The sequence below is a fragment of the Globicephala melas genome, chromosome 2, assembly GCF_963455315.2.
Source record: "Globicephala melas chromosome 2, mGloMel1.2, whole genome shotgun sequence".
NCBI classification, from domain to species: domain Eukaryota; kingdom Metazoa; phylum Chordata; class Mammalia; order Artiodactyla; family Delphinidae; genus Globicephala; species Globicephala melas.
Genome location: NC_083315.2, coordinates 51,487,940 through 51,510,591, shown reverse-complemented (window position 1 = coordinate 51,510,591; position 22,652 = coordinate 51,487,940). Strand labels below are relative to the sequence as shown.

Here is a 22,652-nt window from a genome sequence, read left to right as displayed (position 1 = left end):
TGTTCTCCACGATATCTACTACGTAGTCTCCCACTTTCGCTACGTACCTTCAATAGGAGATGTCTTCGCCATCATGGGGGGGGTTTGTCCACTGATTCCCACTAATTTCAGGATATACACTCAACCCAACAGGAACAAAAATCCACTTTATAATTACATACGTAGGTGTAAACCTAACATTCTTCCCGCAACACTTCCTAGGCCTATCCGGTATACCTCGACAATACTCCAACTACCCAGACACCTATACATGAAACACTATCTCATCAATAGGCTCTTTCATCTCACTGACAGCAGTTATACTAATAATTTTCATCATCTGAGAAACATTCACATCCAAACGAGAGGTATTAACAGTAGACCTCACCTCCACAAACCTTGAATGACTAAAAGGGTGTCCTCCACCATACCATACATTTGAAAAACCAGCATACGTCAACCCAAAATGGTCAAGATAAGAAGGAATCGAACCCCTCTAATAGGTTTCAAGCAAATACCAAAAAACCACTAATGTCTTTCTTTATAAATGAGATATTAGTAAAGCCTTACATAACTTTGTCAAAGGTAAATCACATGTGAAAATCCTGTATATCTCCATGGCATATCCCTTCCAAGTAGGCTTCCAAGACGCAACATCACCTATTACAGAAGAACTCCTACACTTTCATGATCACACATTAATAATCGTTTTCCTAATTAGCTCTATAGTCCTCTACATTATCACCCTAATACTTACAACTAAACTAACACACATACAATAGACGCCCAAGAAGTAGAAATTATTTGAACCATCCTCCCAGCCATCATCTTAATCCTAATCGCCCTGCCCTCCCTACGAATTCTCTACATAATAGACGAAATCAATAATCCCTCTCACCGTAAAAATAGGACACCAGTGATACTGAAGTTATGAATACACCGACAATGAAGACCTAAACTTCGACTCCTACATAATTCCAACCTCAGACCTAAAACCGAGAACTACGATTACTAGAAGTGGACAATCGAATGAGCCTACCCATACAAATAACAATCTGAATATTAGTCTCCTCCGAAGACGTACTACACTCATGAGCTGTCCCCTCCCTAAGCCTAAAAACAGATGCAATCCCTGGACGCCTAAACCAAACAACTTTAATATCAACACGACCAGGTCTATTCTACGGACAGTGTTCAGAAATCTGTGGCTCAAATCACAGCTTCATACCAATCGTTCTCGAACTAGTTCGCCTAGAGAACTTTGAAAAATGATCTGCTATATAACTATAACTATATATATAACTATAACTATAACCTCATTAAGAAGCTAAACTAGCGTTAACTTTTTTAGTTAAAGGTTGAGAGCCGTAAAATTCCCCTTAATGACATGCCACAACTGGATACATCAACATGACTCCTTACTATCCTATCTATATTCCTAACCCTCTTCACACTATTCCAGCTAAAAATTTCAAAACATTTCTCCCCCTACCCCAAATTGACACACACCAAATTACAACAATCTTGAAACATCACATGAACGAAAATCTATTTACCCCTTTCACAGTCCCAATAATACTAGGTATCCTTATCACCACTCTAATCATTATATTCCCCACTATATTATTCCCAACACCAAATCGACTAATTAACAATCGCACAGTTTCCATCCAACAATGATTAACCAAACTTACCTCAAAACAACTAATCAATACACAAAACCTCAAAGGACAAACCTGATCACTCTCATCTCACTTCTCCTATTTATTGTCTCTACACATCTTGGAACATTACCCCACTCATTTACACCTACCACCCAACTCTCAATAAATTTAAGAATACCTATTCCTCTATGAGCTGGTATCATTATTACAGGTTTCCGCAATAAGGCAAAAATATCCTTAGCCCACCTTCTACCACAAGGTATACCTACCTTCCTACTTATTCAACCAGTAGCACTAGCCGTACGACTAACCGCCATTACAGCAGGCCACTTATTACATCTAATTGGAAAAACAACTCTCAAACTAATAAGTACCAGCCTATTCACAGCCCTCATCACATTCACTATCCTCACTCTATTAACCATCCTCGAATTCGCTGTCTCCTTAATTCAAGCCTACGTATTCACTCTACTAGTAAGCCTATATTTGCATGACAATACATAATGACCCACAAAACCCATTCATACCACATAGTAAATCCCAGTCCTTGACCCCTTACAGGAGCTCTCTCAGCACTTCTTATAACATCGGGCCTAATCATATGGTTCCACTTCAACTCAATAACCCTGCTAGTTTTAAGCTTACTAACAAATATTTTAACAATATATCAATGATGACGAGATATTATCCGAGAAAGCACTTTCCAAGGGCACCACACACCAACTGTCCAAAAAGGACTTCTATATGGAATAATCTTATTTATCCTATCAGAAGTCCTATATTTTACAGGATTTTTCTGAGCCTTTTACCACTCAAGCCTTGTCCCCACTCCTGAACTAGGCAGATGCTGACCACCAACAGGTATCCACCCTCTAAATCCTCTAGAAATTCCACTTCTCAATACCTCTGTGTTACTAGCCTCTGTTGTATCTATCACTTGAGCGCATCACAGTCTCATAGACGGAAACCACAAACACATACTTGAAGCTCTTTTCATCACAATCATGTTCGGCCTTTATTTCACCCTACTCCAAGCATCAGAATACTATGAAGCCCCATTCACCATCGCAGACGGAATCTACGGATCCACTTTCTTTGTAGCCGCAGGCTTCCATGGACTACACGTCAACATCGGATCCACTTTTCTCATTGTTTGCTTTATACGCCAAATAAAATTCCACTTTACTTCAAGCCACCACTTCGGCTTCGAAGCCGCTGCTTGATACTGACACTTCGTAGACGTATGACTATTTCTCTATGTATCTATCTATTAATAAGGTTCATAGTCCTTTTAGTATTAAGTACAACTGACTTCCAGTTAGTTTCGGTGCACCCCGAAAAAGAACAATAAACCTCCTACTAACACTACTAACAAATACAACTCTAGCCTTACTATTTGTATTTATCGCTTTTTGACTACCTCAGCTAAACGTGTACGCAGAAAAAACAAGCACCTACGAATGTGGTTTTGACCCAATAGGATCTGCTCGCCTACCTTTCTCCATAAAATTCTTCCTAGTAGCAATTACCTTTCTTCTCTTTGACTTACAAATCGCCCTCTTACTTCCCTTACCCTGAGCAACACAAACAGACAACCTAAAAATAATACTCACAATGACCTTATTCTTAATCTCTACTAGCAGCTAGCTTAGCTTACGAATGAACACAAAAGGGCTTAGAATGAGACAAATATGGTACCTAGTTTAAAATAAAACAAGTGGTTTCGACTCACTAGACTGTGATCCAAACACAAATACCAAGTGTCTAATCCATATAAATATCCTAGTAGCCTTCACTTTACGGGATTACAGGATTATTAATATACCGATTCCACCTCATATCCGCACTACTCTGCTTAGAGGGAGTAATACTATCACTATTCATTCTGTCAGCCCTCACAATCCTAAACTCACACTTCACCCTAGCCAGCATGATACCAATTATTCTCCCACTATTTGCAGCCTGAGAAGCAGCCATCGGACTAACCCTACTAGTCATAATCTCCAACACATCCAGCAGTGACTACGTACAAAATCATTATTTCCAATCTAAAATTCATCATTCCTACCATCATACTGATACCCCTAACTTGATTATCAAAAAACAACTCTACACACCACCAGACGTGAACCTGCCCACTAGAGAGACAATATCCAGCCTCATCCACCACAACACAGGCACTAGTCCCCTCCACCAGGAAGCCTACACAACCCTCTGAACCAACCTTAGCCACTGGAGACAGACATAAAAAACAGGAGGAACTACGAACCTACAGCCTGCAAAAAGGAGACCCCAAACACAGTAAGATAAGCAAAATGAGAAAACAGAAAAACACACAGCAGATAAAGGAACAAGATAAAAATGCACCAGACCTAACAAATGAAGAGGAAATAGGCAGTCTACCTGAAAAAGAATTCAGAATAATGATAGTAAGGTTGATCCGAAATCTTGGAGATAGAATGGACAATAGAATGGACAAAATGCAAGAATCAGTTAACAAGGACCTAGAAGAACTAAAGATGAAACAAGCAACGATGAACAACACAATAAATGAAATTAAAAATACTCTAGATGGGATCAATAGCAGAATAACTGAGGCAGAAGAACGGATAAGTGACCTGGAAGATAAAATAACTACTGTAGAGCAGAATAAAGAAAAAAGAATAAAAGGAACTGAGGACAGTCTCAGAGACCTCTGGGACAACATTAAACGCACCAACATTCGAATTATAGGGGTTCCAGAAGAAGAAGAGAAAAAGAAAGGGACTGAAAAGATATTTGAAGAGATTATAGTTGAAAACTTCCCTAATATGGGAAAGGAAATAGTTAATCAAGTCCAGGAAGCACAGAGAGTCCCATACAGGATAAATACAAGGAGAAATACGCCAAGACACATATTAATCAAACTGTCAAAAATTAAATACAAAGAAAGCATATTAAAAGCAGCAAGGGAAAAACAACAAATAACACATAAGGGAATCCCCATAAGGTTAACAGCTGATCTCTCAGCCGAAACCCTACAAGCCAGAAGGGAGTGGCAGGACATACTGAAAGTGATGAAGGAGAAAAACCTGCAGCCAAGACTACTCTACCCAGCAAGGATCTCATTCAGATTTGATGGAGAAATTAAAACCTTTACAGACAAGCAAAAGCTGAGAGAGTTCAGCACCACCAAACCAGCTTTACAACAAATGCTAAAGGATCTTCTCTAGGCCAGAAACACAAGAGAAGGAAAAGACCTATAACAACGAACCCAAAACAATTTAGAAAATGGGAATAGGAACATACATATCGATAATTACCTTAAATGTAAATGGACTAAATGCTCCCACCAAAAGACACAGATTAGCTGAATGGATACAAAAACAAGACCCTTATATATGTTGTCTACAATACACCCACTTCAGACCTAGAGACACATACAGACTGAAAGTAAGGGGATGGAAAAAGATATTCCATGCAAATGGAAACCAAAAGAAAGCTGGAGTAGCAATTCTCATATCAGACAAAATAGACTTTAAAATAAGGACTATTAAAAGAGACAAAGGACACTACATAATGATCAAGGGATCGATCCAAGAAGAAGATATAACAATTGTAAATATTTATGCACCCAACATAGGAGCACCTCAATACATAAGGCAAATACTAACAGCCATAAAAGGGGAAATCGACAGTAACACATTCATAGTAGGGGACTTAAACACCCCACTTTCACCCATGGACAGATCATCCAAAATGAAAATAAGGAAACACAAGCTTTAAATGATAGATTAAACATTAAGATGGACTTAATTGATATTTATAAGATAGGATATTTATAGGACACTCCATCCAAAAACAACAGAATACACATTTTTCTCAAGTGCTCATGGAACATTCTCCAGGATAGATCATATCTTGGGTCACAAATCAAGCCTTGGTAAATTTAAGAAAATTGAAATTCTATCAAGTATCTTTTCTGACCACAAAGCCATGAGACTAGATATCAATTACAGGAAAAGATCTGTAAAAAATACAAACACATGGAGGCTAAACAATACACTACTTAATAATGAAGTGATCACTGAAGAAATCAAAGAGGAAATCAAAAAATACCTAGTAACAAATGACAATGGAGACACAACGACCCAAAACCTGTGAGATGCAGGAAAAGCAGTTCTAAGGGGGAAGTTTATAGCAATACAAGCCCACCTTAAGAAGCAGGAAACATCTCGAATAAACAAACTAACCTTGCACCTCAAGCAGTTAGAGAAAGAAGAACAAAATAACCCCAAAGCTAGCAGAAGGAAAGAAATCATAAAAATCAGATCAGAAATAAATGAAAAAGAAATGAAGGAAACAATAGCAAAGATCAATAAAACTAAAAGCTGGTTCTTTGAGAAGATAAACAAAATAGATAAACCACTAGCCAGACTCATCAAGAAAAAAAGGGAGAAGACTCAAATCAATAGAATTAGAAATGAAAAAGGAGAGGTAACAACTGACACTGCAGAAATAAAAGAGATCATGAGAGATTACTACAAGCAACTCTATGCCAATAAAATGGACAATCTGGAAGAAATGGACAAATTCTTAGAAATGCACAACCTGCCAAGACTGAATCAGGAAGAAAGAGAAAATATGAACAGACCAATCACAAGCACTGAAATTGAAACTGTGATTAAAAATCTTCCAACAAAGAAAAGCCCAGGACCAGATGGCTTCACAGGCGAATTCTATCAAACATTTAGAGAAGAGCTAACACCTATCCTTCTGAAACTCTTCCAAAATATAGCAGAGGGAGGAACACTCCCAAACTCCTTCTACGAGGCCACCATCACCTTGATACCAAAACCAGGCAAGGATGTCAAAAAGAAAGAAAACTACAGACCAATATCACAGATGAACATAGATGCAAAAATCCTCAACAAAATACTAGCAAACAGAATCTAACAGCACATTAAAAGGATCATACACCATGATCAAGTGGGGTTTATTCCAGGAATGCAAGGATTCTTCAATATACGCAAATCTATCAATGTGATAAACCATATTAACAAATTGAAGGAGAAAAACCATATGATCATCTCAATAGATGCAGAGAAAGCTTTTGACAAAATTCAACACCCATTTATGATAAAAACCCTGCAGAAAGTAGGCATAGAGGGAACTTTCCTCAACATAATAGAGGCCATATATGACAAAACCACAACCAACATCGTCCACAGTGGTGAAAAACTGAAACCATTTCCACTAAGATCAGGAACAAGACAAGGTTGCCCACTCTCACCACTTTTATTCGACATAGTTTTGGAAGTTTTCTCCACAGCAACAAGAGAAGAAAATGAAATAAAAGGACTCAAATCGGGAAAGAAGTAAAGCTGTCACTTTTTGCAAATGACATGATACTATATATAGAAAAGCCTAAAGATGCTACCAGAAAACTACTAGAGCTAATCAATGAATTTGGTAAAGTGGCAGGATACAAAATTAATGCACAGAAATCTCTGGCATTCCTATATACTAATGATGAAAAATCTGAAAGTGAAATCAAGAAAACACTCCCATTTACCATTGCAACAAAAAGAATAAAATATCTAGGAATAAACCTACCTAAGGAGACAAAAGACCTGTATGCAGAAAATTATAAGACACTGATGAAAGAAATTAAAGATGGTACAAATAGATGGAGAGATATACCATGTTCTTGGATTGGAAGAATCAACATTGTGAAAATGATTCTACTACCCAAAGCAATCTATAGATTCAATGCAATCCCTATCAAACTACCACTGGCATTTTTCACAGAACTAGAACAAAAAATTTCGCAATTTGTATGGAAACACAGAAGACCCCGAATAGCCAAAGCAATCTTGAGAACAAAAAAAGGAACTGGAGGAATCAGGCTCCCTGACTTCAGACTATACTACAAAGCTACAGTTATCAAGACGGTATGGTACTGGCACAAAAACAGAAAGATAGATCAATGGAACAGGATAGAAAGCGCAGAGATAAACCCATGCACATATGGACACCTTATCTTTGATAAAGGTGGCAGGAATGTACAGTGGAGAAAGGACAGCCTCTTCAATAAGTGGTGCTGGGAAAACTGGACAGGTACATTTAGAAGTATGAGATTAGATCACTCCCTAACACCATACACAAAAATAAGCTCAAAATGGATTAAAGACCTAAATGTAAGGCCAGAAACTATCAAACTTAGAGGAAAACATAGGCAGAACACTCTATGACATAAATCACAGCAAGATCCTTTCTGACCCACCTCCTAGAGTAATGGAAATAAAAACAAAAATAAACAAATGGGACCTAATGAAACTTCAAAGCTTTTGCACAGCAAAGGAAACCACAAACAAGACCAAAAGACAACCCTCAGAATGGGAGAAAATATTTGCAAATGAAGCAACCGACAAAGGATTAATCTCCAAAATTTACAAGCAGCTCATGCAGCTCAATAACAAAAAAACAAACAACCCAATCCAAAAATGGGCAGAAGACCTCAATAGACATTTCTCCAAAGAAGATATACAGACTGCCAACAAACACATGAAAGAATGCTCAACATCATTAATCATTAGAGAAATGCAAATCAAAACTACAGTGAGATATCATCTCACACCAGTCAGAATGGCCATCATCAAAAAATCTAGAAACAATAAATGCTGGAGAGGGTGTGGAGAAAAGGGAACCCTCTTGCACTGCTGGTGGGAATGTGAATTGGTTCAGCCACTATGGAGAACAGTATGGAGGTTCCTTAAAAAGCTACAACTAGAACTACCATATGACCCAGCAATCCCACTACTGGGCATATACCCTGAGAAAACCGAAATTCAAAAGGAGTCATGTACCAAAACGTTCATTGCAGCTCTATTTACAATAGCCCGGAGATGGAAACAACCTAAGTGCCGATCATCGGATGAATGGATAAAGAAGATGTGGCACATATATACAATGGAATATTAGCCATAAAAAGAAATTGAGCTATTTGTAATGAGGTGGATAGACCTAGAGTCCGTCATACACAGTGAAGTAAGTCAGAAAGAGAAAGACAAATACCGTATGCTAATACATATATATGGAATTTAAGAAAAAAAAATGTCATGAAGAACCTAGGGGTAAGGCAGGAATAAAGACGCAGACCTCCTAGAGAACGGACTTGGGGTTATGGGGAGGGGGAAGTGTGAGCAGTGACGGGGCGAGGGAGAGTCATGGACATGTATACACTAACAAACGTAGTAAGATAGATAGCTAGTGGGAAGCAGCCGCAAGGCACAGGGCTCGGTGCTTTGTGACAGCCTGGAGGGGTGGGATGGGGAGCGTGGGAGGGAGGGAGACGCAAGAGGGAAGAGATATGGGAACATATGTATATGTATAACTGATTCACTTTGTTACAATGCAGAAACTAACACACAAGCAATTATACCCCAATAAAGATGTTAGAAAATAAAACTCTATCTGAATTAATACCACAACCCACAGTTTACTAATCAGCTTTACAAGCCTAATCTTAATCAATTCATCGACAACCGTCTCAATTACTCTCTAATATTATTCTCTGACCCCCTTTCCACACCACTCCTCACAATATGACTCCTTCCCTTAATACTAATAGCAAGCCAGTCCAACCTTCTCATAGAACCACTCGTCTGAAAAAAACTTTACAATACTAGTTACATTACAAACTCTTCTAATTATAACATTCACTGCCACAGAACTAATCTTATTCTACATCATATTTGAAGCTACAGTAATCCCCACTCTCATCATTATTACCCGCTGAGGTAACCAAACAGAACGACTCAATGGAGGACTCTACTTCCTATTTTACACACTTATATCACTCCACTTACTAGTAGCACTAACATACTTACAAAACACATCAGGATCTCTAAATTTTCTATTATTACAACACTGAGCCCAACCACTATCCACCTCCTGATCCAACATCCTCATATGATTAGCCTGCATAATAGCTTTTCCAGTAAAAATACCCCTCTACGGACTACATCTTTGACTACCGAAAGCACACGTAGAAGCCCCCATCTCAGGTTCAATAGTCCTTGCAGCTGCACTACTAAAACTTGGAGGCTATGGCATATTACGAATTACATCAATTCTTAACCCTCCAATAGAACATATAGCTTACCCTTTTTTCATGCTGTTCTTATGAGGAATAATCATAACCAGCTCCATCTGTTGACATCAAACAGACCTAAAGTCACACATCGCATACGCTTCAGTCAGCAACATGGCACTTGTTATCGCAGCTATCCTCATCCAAACCCCCTGAAGCTACATAGGAGCTACCGCTCTAATAATCGCCCATGGCCTTACATCCTCTATATTATTCTGTCTAGCAAACTCGAACTATGAACGAATCCATAGCCGAACCAGAATCCTAGCACGAGGCCTACAAATCTTTCTCCCACTAATAGCGACCTGATGAGTACTAGCAAGCCTAACAAATCTCGCTCTACTCCTTACCATCAACCTAATCGGAGAACTACTTGTAATTATATCAGCTTTCTCATGATCAAACCTCACTATTATCCTAATAGGAAGAAATATTGTAATCACAGCTCTCTACTCCCTATATATGTTAATCACGACACAACGCGGCAAACATACCATATCAACAACCTCACCCCCTGTTTCACACGAGAACACGCCTTAATAGCCCTACACATTATTCCCTTACTACTCCTATCGCTAAACCTCAAAATCATCTTAGGACCTCTTTATTGTAAATATAGTTTAAAGAGAACACTAGTTTTTGAAGCTAGTAATAGAAGATCAAAACTTCTTACTGAAAAAGTACTGCAAGAACTGTTAACTCAAACCCCCACACCTAACAATGTGGCTTTTTCAAACTTTTAAAGGATAACAGTTATCCATTTGTCTTAGGAAACAAAAAATTGGTGCAACTCCAAATAAAAGTAATAAGCCTATTTACTTCCTCGGCTTTACTCACATTACTAATATTAACTGCCCCATCATAATATCTAACACAAACCTCTACAAAAGCAGCAAGTACCAACACTATGTAAAAAAACATTACCCTTTCCGCCTTCATCACTAGCGTGATCCCAATAATAAAATTTCTTCACACAAACCAAGAAGCATTCATTTCAAACTGACACTGAATTACCATCCAAATTCTTAAACTATCACTTAGCTTCAAAATAGACTACTTTTCACTCATATTCATACCCGTACTACTACCCGTAGTATTCTATCATGGAATTCTCAATGATATATACACTCTGACCCCCACATCAACCAATTCTTCAAATACCTACTTATCTGCCTCATCATTATACTCATCCTCGTTACAGCTAACAATCTCTTAACTCTTCATTGGATGAGTAGGAGTAGGTATTATATCCTTCTTGCTAATTGGCTGATGATTCGGACGGACAGACGCAAATACAGCCGCCCTTCAAGCAATCTTATATAATCTCATCGGAGATATCGGATTCCTCATATCAATAGCATGATTTTTATTTAACATAAACGCATGAGACTTACAACAAATTTTCATACTCAACCAAAACTCCTCAAATCTTCGCCTCATAGGACCCATTAGCCGCAGCTGGAAAATCAGCCCGATTTGGACTACACCCCTGACTCCCTTCAGCAATAGAAGGTCCCAGCCCAGTCTCAGCTTTACTCCACTGAAGCACAATAGTCGTAGCAGGGATTTTCCTACTTATCCGTTTCTACCCGTTAATGGAGAATAACAAACCCATTCAAACAATAACCCTTACTCTATGTGCCCTCACCACTTTATTCACAGCCATTTATGCCCTCACCCAAAACGACATCAAAAAAATTATTGCTTTCTCCACCTCCAGCCAACTTGGCCTAATAATAGTAACAATTGGTCTTAACCAGCCTTACCTGGCGTTTCTACACATTTGCACACACGCCTTTTTCAAAGCCATATTATTCTTATGATATGGCTCCATCATTCATAATCTAAACAATGAACAAGACATTCGAAAAATAGGAAGGCTATACAAAACCCTTCCCTTCACCACAACCGCCCTTATCATTGGCTGTTTAGCACTCACAGGAATACCATCCCTCACAGGATTCTACTCTAAAGACCCCATCATCGAAGCCGCCACTTCGTCTTATATCAACGCCTGAGCCCTATTACTAACCCTAACCGCTACCTCCCTCACAGCTATTTACAGCACTCGCATTATCTTCTTTACACTACTAGGACAACCTCGCTTCCCTCCCCTCATAAACATTAATGAAAATAACCACATATTAATCAACCCTGTCTGTATCAGGGTCAGCAGGGTGTGAAGTGGATGGAGGACAGGCTCATGACAGTCTGAGAAGAAAATTGCATTTTGTAGTTAAGTAAAGCTAGACAAAGGACAGATGAAGGCAGGTTGATGGTGTATTATTGAAAACACTCGTTATATGATTAAATTTGGCTAAAGAATACACTGTTGTTTTCCAGGAGATGGTGTACAGTTTGAAATAAATTCAAATGTAGACCGTCTAACTACAAATTCCTCTCCCACTGAGCCAAACACTACTTTCACAGATTTCCAGACAGTATTTTTGGTTTGTATATACCAGAATAATGTGTTTTTATGATAAAATGGTCATTACCACTGAGCTAGATGCTCAGACTAGTGGCTCATGATTATCTCAGAGACTGGGCAGTGCTGAGTGAGCAATGGCAGCGTCTTTATCCAGGACCCAGACCCTCAACCGACTGTAAAGTTTCAGCTTGCCTCCCTAAAACAGTAAGCAACACACAACTACGTTCTCAGGCTCCATAGTTGCCATCTCATTCCATTCTTCTCTCAGATTGCAGTCTGGTTCGGGGTCTCTCAATTATTTCCAGACTGATCACTGGGTTATTTTTTCACGTGATAAATCTCATTATTTAGGTGTAGATTGCACCGGTTTAACTACCAGGGTATAATCTTATTTCCAAGTTGATAACATTTACAATTGACACCAGGGACCTTATTTCACTTCCCACATTTTTACATTTCTCCTTGCATAGTGATAGCATACATGTGAAATTTTGGCTATATATGAATTGCCCATGTCTGTGGTCTGTGTGCACATCCTTAAATAGTGAACTTTCTAACTGAATTTTCTCCTCCCTGCACTTTTCTCAGAATCCTCACCCCATCCTGGTCATTGTTATGCTGTGTTGCTTCAAACTGCAGTTCTTTTCAGACGCTCTCCCCATCCACTTTCCCATGTCCTACAATCTCTCAAGAATTTCCTTTTGCTTTCCCTGGCAGGGTAATGTCTCATCTGAAAAACTAACCCTGAAAGACCTTTCAGCATTATAAATAGCAATAAATAAACAGTGGAAGATATTTCTGAGCGATCTTGATCCCTTGTTTTTAAGAATCTGTACCTGTGTAGGCAATATATATATAATTTTTCATTTATTTATTTTTGCTGTGTTGGGTCTTCGTTTCTGTGTGAGGGCTTTCTCTAGTTGTGGCAAGCGGGGGCCACTCTTCGTGGTGCATGGGCCTCTCACTATCGCGGCCTCTATTGTTGCGTAGCACAGGATCCAGACACGCAGGCTCAGTAGCTGTGGTTCATGGGCCTAGTTACTCCACGGTATGTGGGATCCTCCCAGACCAGGACTCGAACCCGTGTCCCCTGCATTAGCAGGCAGACTCTCAACAACTGCGCCACCAGGGAAGCCCTAGGCAATATTTTTATGGCCTCTGGGATTCACGTGTGTGCTTTTGAGGTTTTTCATTAGTGCATGTTTTTTTCCTCCACCAAGCTGGAAATATTGGTGAACACTTCTTGCCTTCTGGTTTAAAAATGATTCTTTTTCAGCAATGCTCATACCTAGCTATGCCACCTGCACTGCAATGTACTTGATTCCATTAAGGAGTATCAATATTCACCTGCTAGAGTCACTTCTCTTTGCTGCATATTAACAACCCATGTTAATCTGTGTTAATATAAAATCTGATGTTGAGCAGAGCTTTTCCTTTACCAGCACACAACACATCAGACCCAAGAAGTAGGTATCTTTAATATTTAGTCTCCATTTTACCATTAAGGTAGAAGAGATGAGAGTTATTCTGCCCGAGGTTGAACTAGAATTACTCCTTAAAGGAAAAATAAATCTAACATGGTTAAAAGTAGACCATAAAAATCGGATTTATCTGTTCAATTACTTGAAGGTATCATAAAATGGAAGATAAGTGATAATGTTATTAGTATAACTTTGAAGTAAATAATAGATTTTACCATGATGAGAGCCTGAGATTATTTATTTCTGTCCTTGTGTAAAGAACTTTTTTTTGAAGGAAGATTTGGGGTAGAGGAAAAGGGTATACCTCTTGGAGTCCCTAAAATCATAACGTGTGAGTGACAGATTTTATCAGTCAGTGAAAGCAGCCCTGCTGGGCAGGTTACAGCTTTACACATATCACCAGTTATTGCAGATCAAGTGTTTCATGTGAAAATTCTTGGGTGGCCAGGTGTAATCTGTGAAGTGCCTCATCATGTAAGCAAAGCTGTGTTCTCTAGGATTAGCTTCTTATCATACTCATGAGTGTATTTGGGTACACAACCAAAAGGAATGTTAGGGTAAAAGGCGTGTGGAATGATGTGTGCTTGGGGAGTACTTATTAACCCTGGAGCAAGGTTATCACACTTCATTTCCTACCTTAATTGAAATGTATTTGACATATAATATTTTGTAAGTTTAACATATACAATGTATATATGGCAAAATGCTTCCATAATAATGTTAGGTAACACATCCTTCATGTCACATAATTACCATTTTTTCTTGTTATTGTGAAAACATTTAAGATCTACACTCACAGGATTTTAGGTATGTAACACAGTATTGCGACGTATAGTCATCATACCGTACTTTAGATTCCCAAAATTAATTCATCTTACATCTGAAAGTTTGTACTCTTTGATGACATCTCCCCATTTCCCCCACCCTGCCTGGTAAATATCAATTTACTCTCTATTTTTAAATTGCACATATAAATGATATCATACAGTATTTGTCTGACTTATTTCACTTAGCATAATAGCGTCCAAGTTCATCCATGTTGTTGCAAACGGCAAAATTTCATTTTTATGGCTGAGTAGTATTTAATATATATATATGTATATATATATACACACACACACACACACACATATGTATATACAGATACACCACAACTTCTTAAACTATTCATTTGTTGATGGACATTTAGCGTGCTTCCATATCTTGGCTACTGTAAATAGTGTTGCTATGAACATTGAAGTGCAGGTATCTCTTTGAATTATTGTTTTCATTTTTTTTCAGATAAATACCCTGGAATCAAATTGCTGTGGTATATGTATTTTTAGCTTTTTGAGAAAACTCTATATTGTTTCCACAGTGACCACACCAATTATTCCCACCGACAGAGTACAAGGGTTCCCTTTTCTCCACATCTTCGCTATCACTTGTTATTTGTGGTCATTTTTTTTTGCGGTACGCGGGCCTCTCACTGCAGCGGCCTCTCCTGTTGCAGAGCACAGGCTCCGGACACGCAGGCCCAGCGACCATGGTTCATGGGCCCAGCCGCTCTGCGGCACTTGGGATCTTCCCGGACCCGTGCAAGAACCTGAGTCCCCTGAATTGGCAGGTGGACTCTCAACCACTGCGCCATCAGGGAAATCCTGTCGTCATTTTAATAGCCATTCTGACGGGTTGAGGAAACATCTCATTGTGTCTTTAATTTGCATATCTCTAATGATTAATGGTGTTGAGCATATTTTCATGTGACTGTTAGCCAGCTGTATGTCTTCTTTGTAATAATGTCTTTTCATAGGTGTCTTTATTTGTGTCATATTTTAGATTCCACATGTAAGTGATGGCATATGGCATTTGTCTTCCTCTTTCTCACTTCACATAGTATGATAATCTCTAGGTCCACCATGTTGCTGCAGATGGTGTTATTTCATTCTTTCTGATTGCTGAGTAATAGTCCACTGTGTGTGTGTGTGTGTGTGTGTGTGCAGTTTACTATTGTAAATAGTGCTGCAATGCTCATAGGGATGCATGCAACTTTTTAAATTATAGTTTTATCTGGGTATATGCCTAGGAGTGGGATTGCTAGATCATATGGTAAGTTTATTTTTAGTTTTTTGAGGAAACTTCCTACTGTTTTCCATGGGGGCTTCACCAATTTACACTCCCACCAAGAGTGTAGGAGAGTTTCCTTTTCTGTCCAACATTTATTGTTTGTAGACTATAATGTCTGTCTTTCTTGAGTTGTTTGTAAATTTTGGAAAGTAAGCCCTTGTCAGTCGCATGATTTGCAAATATTTTCACCCAGTCCGTATGTTGTATTTTCATTTTGTTTGTCATTTCCTTTGCTGTGCAAAAGCTTATATGTTTGACTAGGTACCATTCATTTATTTTTGCGTTTACTTCTATTCCCTTGGGAGACAAACCTAAGAAAACGGTACAATTTATGTCAGAGAATGGTTTGCCTATGTCTTCTTCTAGGAGTTTTCATGCCGTATATTTAAGTCTTAAAACCATTTTGAGTTTATTTTTGTGTATGGTGAGGGTGTGTTCTAACTTCATGGATATACATGCAGCTGTCTAACATTTCCAACACCTCTTTTTGGTTTTTTTGCCATAATATGGTGTTTTGGTACAAGCAGCAATGCAAATCCAAAGGATGTAATTTAGAGGAAACTCTGTCCTGTCTATTCTCTAGGAACTAGAACAAGGAGAATGAGAGATGATTGTGGGTAAATCAAACCGTTTTCTCTTAATTACAGCTGAATAACGGAGCAAACTCCAATGGAAGGTTGTGATCTGCTTTTTTTTTTACATCTTTATTAGAGTATAATTGCTTTATAATGGTGTGTTAATTTCTGCTTTATAACAAAGTGAATCAGTTATACATATACATGTGTTCCAATTTCTCTTCCCTCTTGGGTCTCCCTCCCTCCCATCCTCCCTATCCCACCCCTCCAGGAGGTCACAAAGCCCCTAGTTGATCTCTCTGTGCTATGCGGCTGCTTCCCACTAGCTATCTACTTTACATTTGTTGGTGTATATATGTCCATGCCTTTCTCTAGCTTTGTCACAGGTGACACTTCCCCTCCGCATATCCTCAAGTCCATTCTCTAGTAGGTGTGTGTCTTTATTCCTGTCTTACCTCTAGGTTGTCAATGACATTTTTTTCCTTAAATTCCATATGTGTGTTAGCATATGGTATTTGTCTTTTTCTTTCTGACATACTTCACTCTGTATGACAGATTCTAAGTCCATCCACCTCACTACAAGTGACTCAATTTCCTTTCTTTCTGTGGCTAATATTCCATTGTATATATGTGCCACATATTCTTTATCCATTCATCTGATGTTCAAAAGATTTGAACATACCCTAGCAAACTTGTCATATATATGACCAATAAATCCATGGAAAGATCCTCAATAACAACCATTTGGGAAATGCAAATTAAACAACAATAAGTTACAACCTGACACCTCTATGACTGTTGGAGAAGTATTAAATATAGAGTAAACCCATGACCAACAGTTCCACTCTTAGGTATACTCTGAAGAAAACTGAAAACATATTGACACAAAATCTTGTACACAATGTTCCTAACAGCATTATTCATGATAGTGTAAAAGTAGATCAGACGAAATGTCTATCAAATGACAAATAGATTTTAAAAAATGCATATCCATACAACAGACTATTATTGAGCAATAAATAGGAATGAAGTACTGACATGTGCTACAGTGTGAGTGAACCTTGAATACATTATGCTAAGTAAAGAAAGTTATAAAAGATAACATGTAGTATGACTCAATTTATATGAAATGCCTAGAATAGGCAAACCTATGGACAGAAAATATATTAGTGGTTGTCTAGGTCTGGGAGCGATGCATGATATGTGTTAAGGAGGTGGAGTTGGGAGTGAATGCTAATGACTAAGGTTACATTTTGGGATGATAAAAATACTCTAAAATTAGATTTATGTGACAGTTTCACCACTCTGAGAGTATACTGAAAAACACCAAACTTGTATGTTAAATGTGTCAGTTTTATATCTCAATAAAGCTGTTTAACAAAACAAATAAAAAAGAATTATAGCATAAAGTACCTTTTATAATTTGATAGTTTAATGAGGAGATAAATCTATTGAGACAGTGGCTAATGGCCAAGTAAAATGTTTGGTTACTTCAGGCTGAGTCTAATGCCTTGATGTCAACTTTGTCCAGTTAGGGGAGAGCAAGTAAGTATCCTTGCAATGTTGACAATAATTTCACAGAGCAATCCACAGTTAGAAAGCAGGAAGCGTACTTGTACTCTATTACATCAGAGAGTTCCGGGGAGTTTAACGTTGCGGTCCCAAGTGCTGTTCAGAAAGGGAATCCAGGAGTTGAAAAACAAGCATCGGGCCAATCACTGGCTTGGGCTTAGGGAGCCAACAGAACCCTGCTAACTACCAGTAGGAGTGGGGGAGAACCCTTATCCAAGACACCCAGCTCTGGGCATGTTGTCCACACTGAGCCTAGAACACCAAAATATCTTGCTTTTCTAGAGTAACTAACAAGTTGGATAATGGTCTCAGGAAAATGTCAAACTGATCAGAACTGGAGACTAAAAGAGCATAACAGAGTAAGTTGACCTCTCAAATCCTTATTGTCTTTCTTAAAGTTATTATGCTAAATGAAATAAGTCAGGGAGAGAAAGACAAATACTGCATGAATGATATCACAAGTGCAGAATTTAAAAATACAACAAACTAGTGAATAGAACAAGAGAAGCAGACATAGATTAGAGAACACATTAGTGGTTACCAGTGGGGAGAAGGAAATGAGGGCAATAGAAGTTAGGGAATCAAAACGTGTAAACTGTTTTGTATAAGTTACAAGGATATATTGTACAGCACAGGAAATATAGCCAGTATCTTATAACTATAAATGTAGTTTATAATCTTTAAAAAATTGTGACCCATTATACTGTACACATGACATATTGTACAACTACACTTCAATAATAAAAAAATAAATATGTTGGAAATAATAAAAGCTATTTATAATAAAAGTTTATAAGAAAAAAGTAAAATCACCTTTCCTGAGATCTGGAAAAAGTTCAGGAAAAAGGTGGAAGGTCTGGTGAGTGTGGGCCAGGTTGTTAGATCCTGGTGTTTAGGAGCTAGTGAGACTCTGACCAGTACTTTCATGTGCATTCTTTGAACGTCATCTATAATCAAGCCTTCCACAGTGAAAGATATGTGTTGTGTCCATACAGATGATGGAAACACTTGTGGCTTGGAATATCTTGCTGATTGTGAAGATCTGCAGTAGAAACCCTCTGGGTTAGGTGACCTTTGCCCATGGACTAAAATTTCAGCTTCTATTAAATGATCAGCATTATAATTTCAACATTAATGTTTTACAAACCTACATCTTTCAAGTGTTATTTTTTCTGCATTTTCAGATGGCTACCCCAAAGAAGAAATGATTTATAGATGGAGAAAAAATTCGGTTGAGGCAGCTGATCAGAAATCCTGGCGGCTTTATCAGTTTGACTTCATGGGCCTCAGAAACACCACAGAAATTGTGAAAACATCTGCAGGTAGTAGTTAACTTACAGAAGTGTAGTTCTCAAAAACAAATCTGACATTTTCCCACTGATGACTTAGGCATACCTTTCCCTTTCATGCAGATTTCTTCCTGTGTATGTTTAAAATAATTACATTCGGATCAGCATGATTCTTAAATGACATTTGAGGCAAAACAGCTGATTCAAAGCTCAAAAATATTTAGTATTTTAACTGGGATTGGGAAAAGGGTGACGAGATTATCTTATATTTTTAAATTGAGACTATGTTGACATTATGTCTATAAACCTAAGATTCTCATCCCTGACCAGATTTATATAAACCAATTTCCTAAGTGTGAGAGTTCTACGAGTTCTACAACTAGATACAGAGACATGCTTTATTAATGTCTTTTAATACATTTTTTTGTTTTGTTTTATGGCTTTTGTTTGTTTTTTGGTAATTTCCACAATAGGAATCTATGGTCCACTATTTTGCAGTTAGTTTTTTTCTGACAGGTCTTGGGGATTAGATTGGTTTCAAGTCGGCTTTTCTGCTGATCTAGTTATTTGTTAATATGAATCATTTATTGGCTTTTAAAACTCAATAATTTGTTTCATATGACTATATTAAGTGTAAATTTAAATAATTAGTGTAACTATCTTTAAAGAACAGTCTAAATTCTTGATATAATTCTAAATAGAGAACTATAGTTGCCCCTTGATATCCATGGTGAGTCATTCCAGGTAAAGATATCAAAATCCCAGTTGCTCAAGCTTATTACATAAAATGGCATAGTATTTGCATTTAACTTACATCTTCCTGTATACTTTAAATCATCTCTAAATTACTTATAATACCTAATACAAAGTAAATGCTAAACAGTTGTAAATAGAATATGAATGCTATGTAAATTGTTGACCCTTGAACAACACAGTTTAAACTGCACATGTTCACTTATATTTGGATTTCCTTGTAGTAAGTACTATACAGTACTACACAATCCCAGTTTGTTGAATCCCCATATGCAGAACCGCAGATGCGAAGGAATCAGAGAACCATATATACTGAAGAGCACGTATATATGGAGCTTCAACTGAATGGAGGGTTGGTGCCCCTAACTCCTGTTGCTCAAGGTTCAATTGTCTTTTTCCGTGCAAGGCAAATTCAAGTTTGCTTTTTTTAACTTTCTGGAAAAAATATTTTTCAAATATTTTCGATCCACGGTTGTTTGAATCTGGGCTTGTGAAACTCATGGCTGTGCTACATTTATACAGGGAGAAAGGTTTTAAAAACTGATCAGCAGAGAAAAGAAAACTTCACAAATGTCACAATAGTAAAGGTGAGAAATAACATTTATGTTTAAATATTAAATATTGATAAGGTTAAAAGAATGGAAGATCATAATTATATAAATATACTTTGGAAACTACATAAAGGGACATGTTTGGGGGAAGTTTGTACCAAAATAGTCACTTAAATTAATAATGTAATTACATTCCTGGAGAATTTGAAATAAACTAGCAGACTTTTGGGGTGTAAGGCTGAGCAAAAGAGGGTAACCAAACTGGGTGATCTAACATTTAAATGTCAAACATTGATACTGATATTCCTTTTCCGTTGTAAGCAAGATGATGTTAAACAAAAGGAAAGGTGAAGGCAGGTTGAACACAACTTGTTTTAAAATTAACCCTAAGAGAAAGGGAAGTGGCAAATGGAGGGACTGGTGGAGTTGAGGTAGTAGCCGGAGTAATTTTTATGCTATTGAGGGTTAAGAAAAGTATGAAAAACATTCACTGGAGCAAGGAGCTTTCAGTCTCACTAGAAAAACATGATGAACATAAAAGATTAATGAGTAAACTAGGAACGGATGCAGCAACATAATAAACATTACGTTGGGCTCAATTGCCTGGAAGACAGAAGAAATTAGGAGAGTTTTTTTTAATTTTTTAACTTTTGGTTGTGTTGGGTCTTCCTTGCTGTGCATGGGCTTTCCTTAGTGGTGGAGAGTGGGGACTATTTATATCGGTGTGCAGGCTTCTCAATGTAGTGGCTTCTCTTGTTGCAGAGCAAATGGGTAAATGGGAGTTTTTTCTTAATTTCACTTTCAGATATTTCATCATTAGTGTATAGGAATACAAGAGATTTCTGTGAACTAATTTTGTATCCTGCTACTTGACCAAACTCATTAACTCAGTACGTTTCTGGTACCATCTTTCGGATTCTCTATGTATAGTATCATGTCATCTGCAAACAGTGAGAAGTTTGCCTCTTCTTTTCCGATTTGAATTGCTTTTATTCTTTTTCTTCTCCAATTGCTGTGGCGAAAACTTCCAGAGCTATATTAAATAATAGTGATGATACTGGGCAACATTGTTTTGTTCCTTAACTTAGTGGAAATGGTTTCAGTTTTTCACCACTGAGGTCGATGTTGGCTGTGGGTTTGTCATATATGGCCTTTACTATGCTGAGGAAAGTTCCCTCTAAGCCTACTTTTTGGAGGGTTTTTTTTTTTATCATAAATGGGTGTGGAATTATTTGAAAGCTTTCTCTCCAACTATAGAGATGATCATATGGTTTTTCTCCATTTTGTTAATAAATATGGTGTTTCGTATTGATTGCTTTACATATATTGAAGATTCCTTGCATTCCTGCAATAAACTCCACTTGATCATGATGTATGATCTTTTTAATGTGCTGTTGGATTCTGTTTGCTAGTATTTTGTTGAGGATTTTTGCAACTACGTTCATCAGTGGTATTGGCCTGTAGGTTTCTTTGTGACATCTTTGGTTTTTGTATCAGGGTGATGGTGGCCTCGTAGAATGAGTTTAGGTGTGTTTCTCTCTCTGCAATATTTTGGAAGAGTTTGAGAAGGAAAGGTGTTAGCACTTCTCTAAATGTTTCATAGAATTCAACTGTAAAGCCAACTGGTCCTGGGATTTTGTTTGTTGGAAGGTTTTTAATCAGTTTCAATTTCAGTGCTTGTGATTGGTCTATTCATATTTTCTATTTCTGCCTTGTTAAGTCTCTGAATGTTGTGCCTTTCTAAGAATTTGTCCATTTCTTCCAGGTCGTCCTTTTCATTGGCATATAGTTGCTTGTAGTAATCGCTCATGATCCTTTGAATTTCTGCAATGTCGGTTGTTATTTCTTTTTCATTTCTAATTGTATTTACTAGCGTCCTTCCTATTTTTCTTCATGAGCATGGCTAATGGTTTATCAATTTTGTTTATCTTTTCAAAGAACCAGCTTTTAGTTTTATTGATCTTTGCTATCATTTCCTTCATTTCTTTTTCATTTATTTCTGATGAGGTCTTTATGATTTCTTTCCTTCTGCTAACTGTGGAGATTTTTTGTTCTCCTTTCTCTAATTGCTTTCGGTGCAAGGTTAGGTTGTTTATTTGAGATGTTTCCTGTTTCTT

The 22,652-nt window shown here is 37.7% G+C and overlaps 1 protein-coding gene across 1 annotated transcript in view; it reads left to right on the top strand.

The window, feature by feature from the left end:
• The window catches only part of GABRG3 (gamma-aminobutyric acid type A receptor subunit gamma3), a 606,363-nt gene that overhangs the window by 557,272 nt on the left and 26,439 nt on the right, over positions 1–22,652 (top strand). The window contains exon 6 of the mRNA XM_030873093.2: positions 19,127–19,264. Coding sequence (XP_030728953.1) covers positions 19,127–19,264 — 138 coding nt within the window. The remainder of the gene's footprint in view (positions 1–19,126; positions 19,265–22,652) is intronic.